The sequence below is a fragment of the Platichthys flesus genome, chromosome 12 (assembly GCF_949316205.1).
Source record: "Platichthys flesus chromosome 12, fPlaFle2.1, whole genome shotgun sequence".
NCBI classification, from domain to species: domain Eukaryota; kingdom Metazoa; phylum Chordata; class Actinopteri; order Pleuronectiformes; family Pleuronectidae; genus Platichthys; species Platichthys flesus.
The window spans coordinates 1,829,921-1,842,046 of NC_084956.1; the positions used below are offsets into that span (position 1 = coordinate 1,829,921).

A 12,126-nucleotide genomic window follows, 5' to 3' on the forward strand; every position below is an offset into this window, starting at 1 on the left:
CAGAAGCCTGATATCAACCTGACGTTCATCCTGTGGCTGCAGAGCCAGTGTGTGTCTGTGTCTTTGCCCGTCAGCCGGTTCTAATGATCTGTTGCCCCTCTGCTTTTAGAAAATAGACAATTTTCTGTACAGTTCATTTTATTAATGAATTCCTTTGTGTTATTCACATTTTTCATTGTGTGTGTCTGTGTCTTCCATTTGAGTCTGACCGCTCGGTGAAATCCTAAAACTTTATTTTTCTACACAGTACGATATCTGACAGATGCTATCATCACATAAAGATCGAATGTTTACTCCAATCTGAGTTTGAACTGAGGTCCTCACAGTTCAATGTGGATGTCTCTCGCCAGCAGATCTGAGATCTGAGAGGTCACTGCTCAAAGCTGCTGCAGTAACAGCTTTTAAAAGATCGTTCTTCAGAGCCAAGGCTGTTTTTAAAGCTTTTTCTTTAAAGGTTTCACGATATGAAACTAACTAAGAGGCGCAAGAGGAGGAATCACAGACCAGCCAAAGCAAAAGAATCTGAAATGTTACTGCACAAAGAATACGAGACATCTAACAACCTGTGCTTTGCAATCTTCCAATCGCAGACCTTTTTCTTTTGAGATGTTAAATGGTGAAAAATAAATTCACAAGGTAAAAGAGCAACAGGAGGAAACCAGAGCATCGATCAATCTCCTTAAACATTTCAAATATTTCATCAAAATAAATAAAACCGACTCCTCGGTTCTTGCCATCGTGAGTTTTTCCATTAACTAAACACATGACCTCCAAGAGTTCAGCCCAAACACGATTCAGAACCGAGGTCGATACAAGCTGCACAGATCCTGCTGGGAATGAAATGAGCTACGACCAGCACAGAAAACCATTAACATTCAGATTAAAGGAGAATAATAAAGGATCAGAATCCTAAAAGCCTGGATTGGACCTTTGTCAGGCTAAGTAACAGGATTTATTAAACTGTTAAAATTGTCTCTGTGCTACTTCCACTACAGAGGGAAATGTTGCATTTCTTATTTATTTTATTCATCTGGCATCTGTTGTTCAAATCCTGACTGACACTGGAACAGGAACAAGCTGGACAGTTTGCCAGTGTATTATTTTAACACTTTAAGTTGATTTAAAGTATTTTTATTTGATAGAGATGATTTTACCCACTGCCACTGAATATCAGTAATGAAGAGTTTACAATTGTTTTGTCAACATAATGTAGCGTATGTCTATGACCTTTACATATGTTCACAAGTCTGTGTCCCGCAAAACAAAAAAAGAGTATCAACATGATGTGTGTGTGTATGTGTGTGTGTGTGTGTCTGTGTGTAGTCCAAGTGTACTCATGTTGTGGGGACTAAATCACTGTGAACAGGGACAATATAGGGACTTGTCTTCCTTATGGGGACGACCCCATAACATACATCATTCAATTTTAAGGTGAAGAAAAGTCATGGAGATGTGCGTGTGTGTGTGTGAGAGAGAGAGAGTGAGAGAGAAAGAGAGAGAGAGAGAGAGAGAGAAAGAGAGAGAGAGAGAGAGAGAGAGAGAGAGAGAGAGAGAGAGAGTGAGAGAGAAAGAGAGAGAGAGAGAGAGAGAGAAAGAGAGAGAGAGAGAGAGAGAGAGAGAGAGAGAGAGAGAAAGAGAGAGAGAGAGAGAGAGAGAGAGAGAGAGAGAGAAAGAGAGATTGATGGATTATGTTTCCAAAGAGCAGAGATCTGTAGCAATAAATAATGACATGCTGCTTTCAGGGAGCTGTTGTGTAGCTCGGCCTCTTGTGAAGGCTCATTTCCTCTCAGCATCAAACCCAAAACCACCAAACACCCGGAGTACACTGCTCTGCAGATAGGAACCAGTACCCGGAGCCTGAGGAGTGAGTCTGTGTGGCTGTCGTTACACAAACTGAGACGGGGACCACCGAGCTGTGTTTAAACACCGTGCATCAGTCCCACGTGAAGCTCGGCAGCAGATAAACAATCCCCCAGCACCTGATTCATTCTGCAGCACTTCTGTAAAACCTGCCTTTCATTTAGAGCCAGGACCTGAAACAAAGGAGGATTTAAAATTCAAACGCTGATCTGACAGTTCAAGGTTTAAAAAGAACAGAAAACATCTTCTTCTCTGTGTTATAGCTGGAAAACCAATAAGGTTCAAAGTTACCAAGATGAAGATGTTTGAGTTCTAAAGAGATGTGACAGGAAGAGATGCTCAGCAGCTCAGTGGCAGAGAGAGATAAGCAGAGAGTGTGGGTTGTGTTGTTCTCTGCCTACATCTACACAACGCTCACATGTTGGTTTGCGTAGATGCAGCAATACATCAACTTTATTGACTGAATAATGAGACGTTTGGACATTTTGCAGCCATCACAGTAATCGCTGCACATACGTGGGCAGAGAGCAGATTATGTCATGTCAAGATTGTGTTTTAATACTGTAAACAGAAGCCGTTCATTCTTATATGTTCTGCATAATGATTTGGTTCTCTTTGCATTCCTGTGCCGTCTCTTTTACCTTTAACCTCACGAGTGTATATTTAATTCAGTAAATCCTAAATGATGGGGAGCATCGTGTTCCTTCTGGATTCACAAACCCTGGAAACAAAACTAATATATAAAACATTTCATGGTCTTCTCCACGGCCCAACAGCTACTGTATATATTACAAAAGGTTATGGTCCCTGTGGGGTTAATTATGCAGTGGTAACAAATCCTAAACTATATCAACCTGTCATATTGAAATATCAGACCTCATGAATAATTGGTCAGCCGTCAGTAAAGTAAACAGTAGAAGCTGCTGTCCATCAAGTCGTTCATTTCCATATAGTGTGTTCACTTTTTTTTATCTCTGTCTTGTTTCTCTTGAGTTTCTGTTCAAAATTACATGAAAGTTTGAAAGCTCTCGTCCAGAATGATCAACCAGGAATAACAAACATCTCACACACTGGTGGAAACACAACAAAACAACGTGTGTTACACATTTGAGCTGATATTCGACACTATGCGATATCGGGAAGGCAATTTTGCAAACCCCCTCACACTTCTCACATTGGTGAAGATAATGAGGATTGTGGGGTCAATCCCTAAATGTGCACTGATTGACTCCACACACTAAACTACTCTTTCTGAATATGAATTCTCCCACTTCTGGAAACTATTTGCTGCCCTTTGCCTTCTCTTGATGTCACCAGGTTGTTGAGTGTTAGTCACCAGCTCCTCGTTATGTGCACGTCAGCTGTCGTGCTGTTGGCGGCGCTGGTTGAAGATTACGACCTGTTTCTATATGAACACGCGACCCACTGTGTTCCTCAACACTCAGAACAAACCAGAGTTAATCATCTAACACACACAGAGCACGACAGCTGCTGACACATGTAGGCAGCCCCCCCCCCCCCCCCACTGATTCAGCCGCTTCATTAGGAATTTTAAAGAGGCTGCTTTAAATGCAGAGGCGGGAGTTTCACAGCTCGGAATGATAACGAGCCTCTCTTCATCTCACACAAATATTTTGACTTCAATGAGAACGAGTTATTGTTTTGTTTTTTTATCATCACAGGACAAAATGTCAAACAGAGGAAGGTGCAGCAGGGGTCTGGACCCGTCGTTCCTCATTCAGGTTGATGCTTTAATCATCTGGGTTTAACTCCTGTGGTTGTGTCTCATTTTGTGAGTTTATCCTCCGGCAAACAAATGAGTTTTCATCTGAAAAGTTTGAAAATCAGGCAGAACTTTTGTTCTCACTGGATAAACGGTCGGTTAAAGAGCTTGTTGTGGGTTTTTCTGGGGTTAGTTAATGGGTGTAGGAAAGTTTTTGTGTAAAACTGGTTTAACTGCTGGTTTAGCAGATGGTTCAGTCCTAGTAACGTATAATAATACTCATAATACAGAGGGACACCCCACCTCTAAACACACATATCATTCCAGGTGAAACTGGAATTCAAGTGCTGCATTCAAACCATAGACTCTTGGACTATGGACGACATGATGGTTCCTCAAAAGTGAAGCCAAAGGGTCTCGATCACATGACTGCAGTAAAGGGTCATGAACTCCAACTCCTCCATGTTACTGGATGGGACATAGACCAAACCAAAAAGTAACAATACACATTGAATACATTTTTCTGCCATTGTATCACTCATGTATTTTCAATTGATGTAGTACCACATTATGAGATTTATATATTTGTTTGGAAACGAAGCTTCAGAAGAAATGATCTCAAAGATACATGTCAGGAGGTTTTGATATTCTATTTATCAGATTTCAGGTTTTTCTTCTATTGTCTATTGTCAGATTCCATGGTTATCATGAGAACAATACTAAATTATTATTCATAAATGTCTATGATCCTTAGAGTATCAAGAGAAAAGAGAACCATTCAAACTCAAATCATTTTCACTATGGTAAGAAAAATATATTCATTGTAAAAGAGAGAATAACCCTTATCCCAAACAGATTTAAAAAAATGTTAATATTAATCTAAATTTTCATAATTGCTAAAAGTCGTTGGCCTTTTCCTCGGCTGCTGCCCTTCTGCGTGACATTTACATTACAAAGTCTCCAAACACAGCCTCATTAAAGGCACATCTCTTTCAAAGGTGAACACATCATGTTGAACTGAAGCTTCTCATATCGACCGCTGCTCTTCCACCGACTCCAGCAGCTCATTAAGATTCTGTCCTGATGAAATCAGCATTTCAGATGTGGCCACAGGCGAAGCTGCTGATCATCTCGTCACTGCACCGGTCGAGAGGGGAAGACGAGCATTTCTCCTGACAGAGGATTTCTCTTTTGTTCAAGAGGGTTTCTATTAATCAGTCTTTACTGAGAGCTGAAAGGTGACTCGTGGGTTTCTCACCTTGTTTTCAGCTAAATCCTGATCTGCTATGTTAAACAGTAAAATATGAGATCATATTACAAGAACTATGTGGGAGCCACACATGTTGAACACCTAAACCTTTGAATAGGGCCTGATAGTTCAAGTATCATGATCAAGCCCTTCGGTTTCATTTCATTCTGTTCCCTTATGACCTTTCCAGCACGTGCTGGTATCTGTGGGCACTGGTGAGCTCCCCACCCAGTTTAGGCTCCAGGAGGAGGTTGGTCCAGGCAAGTCACTATTTCATCTGGGTTTTCTGAATTGCTGTTTAGTGCTGAAATGGGCCGTTTGTGTCACCTGGTGGTCAAAGGGGGAATCACAACCAGCTGGGAAGGATCATTTCACCTTTTTACATTTGGTGTATTTAATACCAGCTAAACGTGCGTTTTTTTATTTTAATCTACTAATTAATAATTAGCTGAGTGCTGCCAAATGTCCTAAATCTAGTGAGTACTACTGAAAGAAAGTAGTTTACTCATAATAATAATAATAATAATAATAATACTAACATACATTTATACAGCACCTTTCGTGGTAGCTAAGGCTGCTTTAGAAAACTTGTATTATTATGAGTAAAAATATGAAATGAAACGAACCAGAAACAGAAAATAATAGTGGCCTACTACTTTAACCCCTTATTGCCTGAATAAATTTCCAATTTTATAAAACAATTATTATTTGTTTTTTTGGCTGTCATAACGATGCTAAATCAACAGGAGATTGTTCATTCCAATATAGCATATACAATAGATATAAGAACAGGTATGAGGCAAATTAGCGACATAAGGCATAACCGTAATTTAACACATTTTCCAGTCTCTGGTATGTAGATTATTATATTGATTCTGCTTTTGCTTGAAATTGAATAACAACATATTTTTCTGTACAATCATTGCTGTTCCATCATCACAGTATTTGAAATACAGCTTAATACCACAAAATAACTTTGCTGCACAGTCCCAAGGGGCTAGAAGAAAAGAGTTTGAGGAAACAGGTGAACTTTGAACATTGAACTTCATACATTTGAATACAACCTGGCCCTTGCAATTTGGAAAGCACTGTATTGATCTAAACATTTGTCAGATTTTAAAATTGTTGAGCTCTTGGGATTACAGGACATTAATGACTTGACTTATTATCCAAAATGTACAAAGCGAGACAGGGAGCAAGGAAACAGGAAACAAGGGAGCAAGGGATTCAAACAAGGAGGGTAGGTACAAAACAGACAGGACCATGACATGCATACATGTTGTTTTACCTCTATGTCCATTTTCCTCTTACATTCAAAAGTTCATGAACACACTGAAGGAAGGCTGTGGTGAGGATATGATATTTGTCCCGAATGATCATCAGATTGAAGTAAACATTTACCTCCATATTATCTATAAAACAGATTTTATTCTTGAAAGCAAAAGACATTCGATTGTGAGACAGAAACAAATGTTCAGTAGTTGTGTTCTCTTCAGAACAAAATATGCAGTTTCAAGCTTGAATCTTTTGTGCAGAAAATCACCATGAGGTAAAACTGCTGATACAATGTGTTGCCCTTGTTTGTGTCACTTGTGGAACTCTTGGAAACAGTTGTTGTTCTTGTTGAGGCAGAGGTGAACATTGCACTTGGAACACCGGAACACAGACTGGCCCTTGCAGTTTGGGAGTTTGCAGCGTTGCCGCACACTTTCAACCACTGGCCAGTGACCAATAGCATCTGAGCGGACTTCCAGTGGGGGAATTGCTTTAGCTGGACCTCGATGTTTCTTTCTTGCGAATTCCCTTTCAACTTCCGATGAGGCCCCCCCCCTCTTCTTCCCTGCCATGTCTTTGCCTTGCATGCAGAGTGCCTGTGCTACTGATGTCCTAAAAGCAAGCAAATCCTTCTGCATCTTTTTTGGAACATCCAGTGAATCACAATCACGTCGATACAACAGCCAGCTGTTTGCGATGACCATATCCACAAAATGAAAAAATAACCTTTGATAGTACTTTTTTGACCTTATCTGGATGTGATATGCCATTAGTGCATCAAGAGCAACAGCGCCGCCCCTGAACTGGTTGTACAGGTTGATGATGCTTGGGCATTCCACAGAAACCTCCTGTTTCAACTCTCTGTCCCATGTTGAGATGTTAGAAACAGGATGGGCACCGGCAAAAGACCTGGCAACGATCACCCCTCTATGGTCAAACCATTTGACTGCTCTTATTTCTACACCGTCGACAACACTCCTTTTCTCTTCAAATGTCCCTCTTCCCTTCTTCTTCATATCGGTGTCTGTGCTGAAACTGCAACCTGGAAGGCGACATTGCTGCACAGTCCCAAGGGCTGGTATCCCATTGTTCCCAAGAGCAGCAAACAAATCCAAGGAAGAAAACCAGCTGTCAAAACACAGTAGGTGATCGCCGGCACCATGAATGGTTTGTGCAAGCTTTAGGACGATGTTTCCACTTGCACCGATGTCAGGTTCTCCAGGTACAGGATCAATTGTCCCTGTGTATATGTCGAATGAATGCACCAGGCCTTTTGTGTCACAAAGCACAAAGATTTTGTATCCCCATTTGTGTGGCTTCCTGGGGATATACTGCTTTAGACTAGATCTACCTTTGAAAGGGACCAGTTGTTCAACAATGGACAACATTTGATCTTGAGGGAGATCCTGGAATTTTTGGAGAAGTGAATCAATAATTGGCCTCACTTTGAAGAGCTTATCCTCAATGTTGGCTGCCATGTTGCTGTTGTCATTGAAATGAATGAATCTTTTAATTTCTTCCCATCTGTCTCGGGACATGGAATCAGCCACCTGCGCTACTCGACATTCGATGGACCAGTACATCCTTGACCTTGGTAAGTGTATAACACTCATGTACACTAAAGTGCCAATAAACTGCTCCAATTCATTATGATCCAATGTGAGGGCATTATTTGGATTTGTTTGCGTGCAGTACAGATTACTCTGTTGTACTATAGTATCCAAAAGATCAGCGTCAAAAAAGTCTCGGAAGTACTGAATGGGCTCTTTGGTTTCATCAGCAGCAGGAAGAGCACCTTGCCAAACTGGAATGTCTTCTGCAGAGTCCTGTTGTTGCACCGTCTCCCACACGACCTTCTGCCGCCTGGTGATGGAAGGTGCATCATGATTGATGTCAGAGTCTTCATCACTGCTGCTTCTATGACCTGGTGTAGGTCTGAGGTCTTCATCGCTGTTGTCACTGTCACTGAGACAGCTGTCATCGCTCTCGATGGGTGGAATCCCGGCTTGAAGTCGTCCAGCTCGCTCCCCGTAGAAGGTTGATCCATCCATTTAGTTCTGCCAAACAATAAAGGGCAGAAATTACATTTATTGTATTCATTTATTGTATTCAGTTTTGCACATAATTCAATGTTGCACACTTACTCTGCACAAACAGTTGTACATAGTCTGTATTTCTGCAAAGTTATGTTTATTTTAATTTTATTTGATATAAACTTTATTACAGGCCCACATGATAAAAAACAGTACAAACAAACAATACATTAAATAAAAATATACAAGGAAAAAGGGCTAAAAAGGGCACTCATGCCAGTGTTCCCAGATCTGAGATGTGTACTTGACAGAGATGCGGCCAGGGTCTGTCATCAGATCAATTATAACATTTGTAGAGCGGTCCAGCCGACTCATAAACTTAAAAGTAAGATTCCTCAGCAAGGGCATGAAGGTGGTCATACCTATATTACAGAACAGCTCACTAGCTCTTGGGACAATGCACAGCTCCTTAGCATTACCAGAGTTAGCCAGAGTTTTCATCTGTAGTCCCTGGGTATTATACAGTATTATATCTATTATATATATATTCAATGAATCAAACGTCAGATTTACAATCATATAAGAATACTTATACTTATATATTTCAAAAACATTTGGAGTATATGCAGAGGAATTCCATTTTATACTATATTACACCTAAATAAAATATTATCCTTTTAAGCCCTTAGTGCCTGCTGTAGCGAATACGCGACAAACCGAAATCTGCTCATTGGCGTCAAAGGTAGTCTATTTAAATTAGCATTAGCATAAGAAGCGACCAAAGAGCTGCTATGTATTTTTTATTTTAGCACAACTTACCTAAAATTTGCTCAATTCTCCACATTTAGCTGGCAAAATCCATACAGTCCGCAGAGCAGCACTTCCGGGTTCCTCGACCGGATGTATTTCCCACTCCGACCACAAGGTGGCGGCAGAGTATGTCCAATGCTTTCCTTGGCATGTGTAGTATTTGCACCATGTGTTAATGTTATTCAAGCTATATCTCGAAGAAGTAAATGTTCATGTAATAATTTAATAAAAATAAGTTCCCATCTACTTTACAAGTCTCTTAAAGTTCCTGTAAACTTGTTTTTGCTTCACTGGCCCTTTAAAAGTGTCTCTCTCGCTTTGACGCGCTTTTTGGACTCTGTGGCTTTCCGTCACACCCGGAAGTGTTTGTACAGGGTGTCTAGCGGAAACCACGCTCGGCTCCATAGGTTCAAACCCGGACATCTTCACCGTGTAACGTGTATTTCACGTGTTTTAAAAGAAGAGCACCATGTCCGCGGGCAGCCGCCTGGAGAACGCGAACCCGGTGATCTTCCAGCGGTCCGGAGAGAGGCTGCTGACGGCCACCGAGGAAGATGAAGACGCTCACGACCCCATTGACGACAGAGAGATATTCGATATCCTGTTTATAAACTAACAGTTCATTCACTTTTAATACCTGTTAGAATACATGTAAACTAATCCTCCTGACATAAACTGTATTTATTCTGTCTTTAATAAAGCACACAATTTAGCTAACGTTAGCATTGACACAACAATAACAGTCGATTGAAGTAAACAGAAGCAGCCATCTTGTTTGTTTAACAACAACAGCAATTAATAATAAGGTCGTTGACCTTCATATTGTCTTGTCTCGTTTAATGTGTTGATTCTTTAACTAAAGTTACATCTGATCAGATCCATCAACGACCCGGAGCATCCTCTGTCTCTGGAGGACCTGAACGTGGTGGAGCAGGTCCGGGTCAAGGTGAGATTCTGTCACTGTGGGCTGTTGTTGTTGTTTGTAGGTTTATCACACAAGTACAAATTTACCAAAAATATGAGAGTCTGCAGGTCTGGCCAAAATATCCCAAAAGGATGAGGAAGTCTGGGGGACAGGGAGTGTAGGACTCAGGTCCTCCTTCTCTAAACTGACAAACAACTGAATAAAACTGAACTAGAGAGGAAACCAGAAAACTAGACAACCAGTCCTCCAGCCTCAAAGAGAAAGAAACAGAAACCACACTATCGAACTGGCTGCTGCTGGGAGAGGGTGAGCCTCTCCTGCACCCCCCATTATAGTAGAGGACCTTTGTGTAACGTCCTTTATGTGGGTTATCAAACTAGAGAAGTGCTACATTAAGCACTTCCTTATTAAGTTATTGATTTACCTTTTCTGTCCTGTTTTCGTAGGTTGATGATGCAGAGAGCTCGGTAGGTGTCGAGTTCACACCCACCATCCCTCACTGCAGCATGGCAACTCTCATTGGCCTGTCAATCAAAGTCAAGCTGCTGCGCTCGCTGCCCGACAGATTCAAAGTACGTCGGCTTCACAGATGCACATTTTAACATCAACCCTCTGAACACAACCTGCATCTGTGTGTGTCTGTGTTTTCAGATTCCTGTTTAAATGCATGTTTCTGCTTCCCCTCAGATTGATGTGCAGATCACTCCTGGCACTCACGCCTCAGAGGAAGCAGGTAAGAACAATAACTATATTTCCCATCCACTGTAACATGTACCTCAGATAGATCCTGTTGAGGTTCCTGGTTTTATCCTGGTGTATTCTCTTCAAATTAACATGTATAAATGACATGTAATGTAATGTTGAATGTGTTCTATGTAACGTGACTTGTGTTGTTGTTTCATGTGCAGTGAACAAGCAGCTGGCAGACAAAGAGCGAGTGGCAGCAGCTCTGGAGAACTCCTCGCTGCTCGAGGTGGTCAACCAGTGTCTGACCAGCAGGAGCATCTGAGCAGCCAATCAGCTTTGTGTCTTCTTCTTTTGTCTCTGAGCAGCCAGACAAGTGAGAAGCATGTGTCTGTGCACAACTCACCAAACCTGCTGTTTTAGATGCCCGATTCAAGAACAGGGAACATAGTCTTTATTGTGTTAAAGAGAGTATTAAATGTGTTTAATGCAGAGAGGTCTGAACCAAACAGAGAGAATTTAATGGGAGAAAGTGATGAATTTCTTCTGGTTACGTTTTATAAAGGTTATTTCCTGTTTTATATAATGACATTTGAATTTAAACATTATCAAAGGAGGAAACTATTCTGTCGCATCATCTGCTCAGAGTTTGCAAAAGCAATTGTCATATATTCATTATATTAATGCTTTTTGAAATTTATGAAAAGTCTGTAATTTAAATAAAGTTATGAAGATATTTGTGTGTTTTTTTTTCAAAGCTTTGTTTCATCCAAGAAAGAAAATGCATTTTTTTCTTTGCACTAAGTTGCAGATCTCTGTACACAAAGTTATTCACAAGAATCATAACATTATTTGAAATGCAAGGGAGTCATTCTAGTATGTAAATATCACCACAATAAATCATGACTGAAGGTTATGATTAGGTTCCATGACACTATGAGAGATAATTTGATTGATCTGCCTCTGATCAGGGATGAAAGTGTTGAAACTAGCAGATAAATAACGACCCTATGTCTCAGAAGTCATTTCATTCCCCTCACTTATAACTTCTCATTTGATGTCCCTACTAGTCCACCAGGAGGTGCCCTTGTCCTGCCTCTGATGATTCAACCGTTTCCAGCTGTGGAGGCTGATAATGTAAAGTTTCATGTATCTGTCAAATGACTTTAACCTGATCTCACTTTAAAATGAACTCAATAAACGTGAATGAAAATAAAAGTAGTGTCACATTCAGTGTCACACGCACACACACACACGCACACATACAGACAAACACACACCCACACAACTACCAGTATCACAGACGTACACATGTTGTGTTGTGGAGAAGTAACTGTGGATTCTCCGGCTCCATTAACCCAGATGTTCTCTCCCTCATGTTCCACATCTGGAAACATTGCATCACTGCTAATACCCCGGATCAGAGAGCCAGCCGGCACAGCTGCATCAGCAGCGGCCAGAGCCACGAAGAGCCGGGGTTCAGTCAACAGGAACACGAGAAACTAAAAGAGTCAGTTCAGGACGGGGGGGGGCTTCTGGAAACGACACATAGTCAAATTAATATTTC

At 41.0% G+C, this 12,126-nt stretch overlaps 2 protein-coding genes across 2 annotated transcripts; one reads left to right on the top strand and one right to left on the bottom strand.

Moving 5' to 3' along the window:
- Positions 1-5,682: 5,682 nt before the first annotated feature.
- LOC133966188 (piggyBac transposable element-derived protein 2-like) lies at positions 5,683-9,037 on the bottom strand. The gene is made up of 2 exons (XM_062400987.1): positions 8,960-9,037; positions 5,683-8,164 (listed from the first exon to the last, which is right to left on the bottom strand). Exon 2 carries the CDS (start codon positions 8,156-8,158, stop codon positions 6,419-6,421), a length of 1,740 nt encoding a protein of 579 aa, XP_062256971.1. The 5' UTR covers positions 8,159-8,164; positions 8,960-9,037; the 3' UTR covers positions 5,683-6,418.
- A 261-nt stretch (positions 9,038-9,298) lies between these two features.
- ciao2b (cytosolic iron-sulfur assembly component 2B) lies at positions 9,299-11,295 on the top strand. Its single transcript, XM_062401004.1, has 5 exons — positions 9,299-9,546; positions 9,817-9,896; positions 10,322-10,447; positions 10,563-10,608; positions 10,784-11,295. The coding sequence occupies exons 1-5, from the start codon at positions 9,420-9,422 to the stop codon at positions 10,882-10,884; spliced, it is 480 nt and encodes a 159-aa protein (XP_062256988.1). The 5' UTR covers positions 9,299-9,419; the 3' UTR covers positions 10,885-11,295.
- The last annotated feature ends 831 nt before the right edge of the window (positions 11,296-12,126 follow it).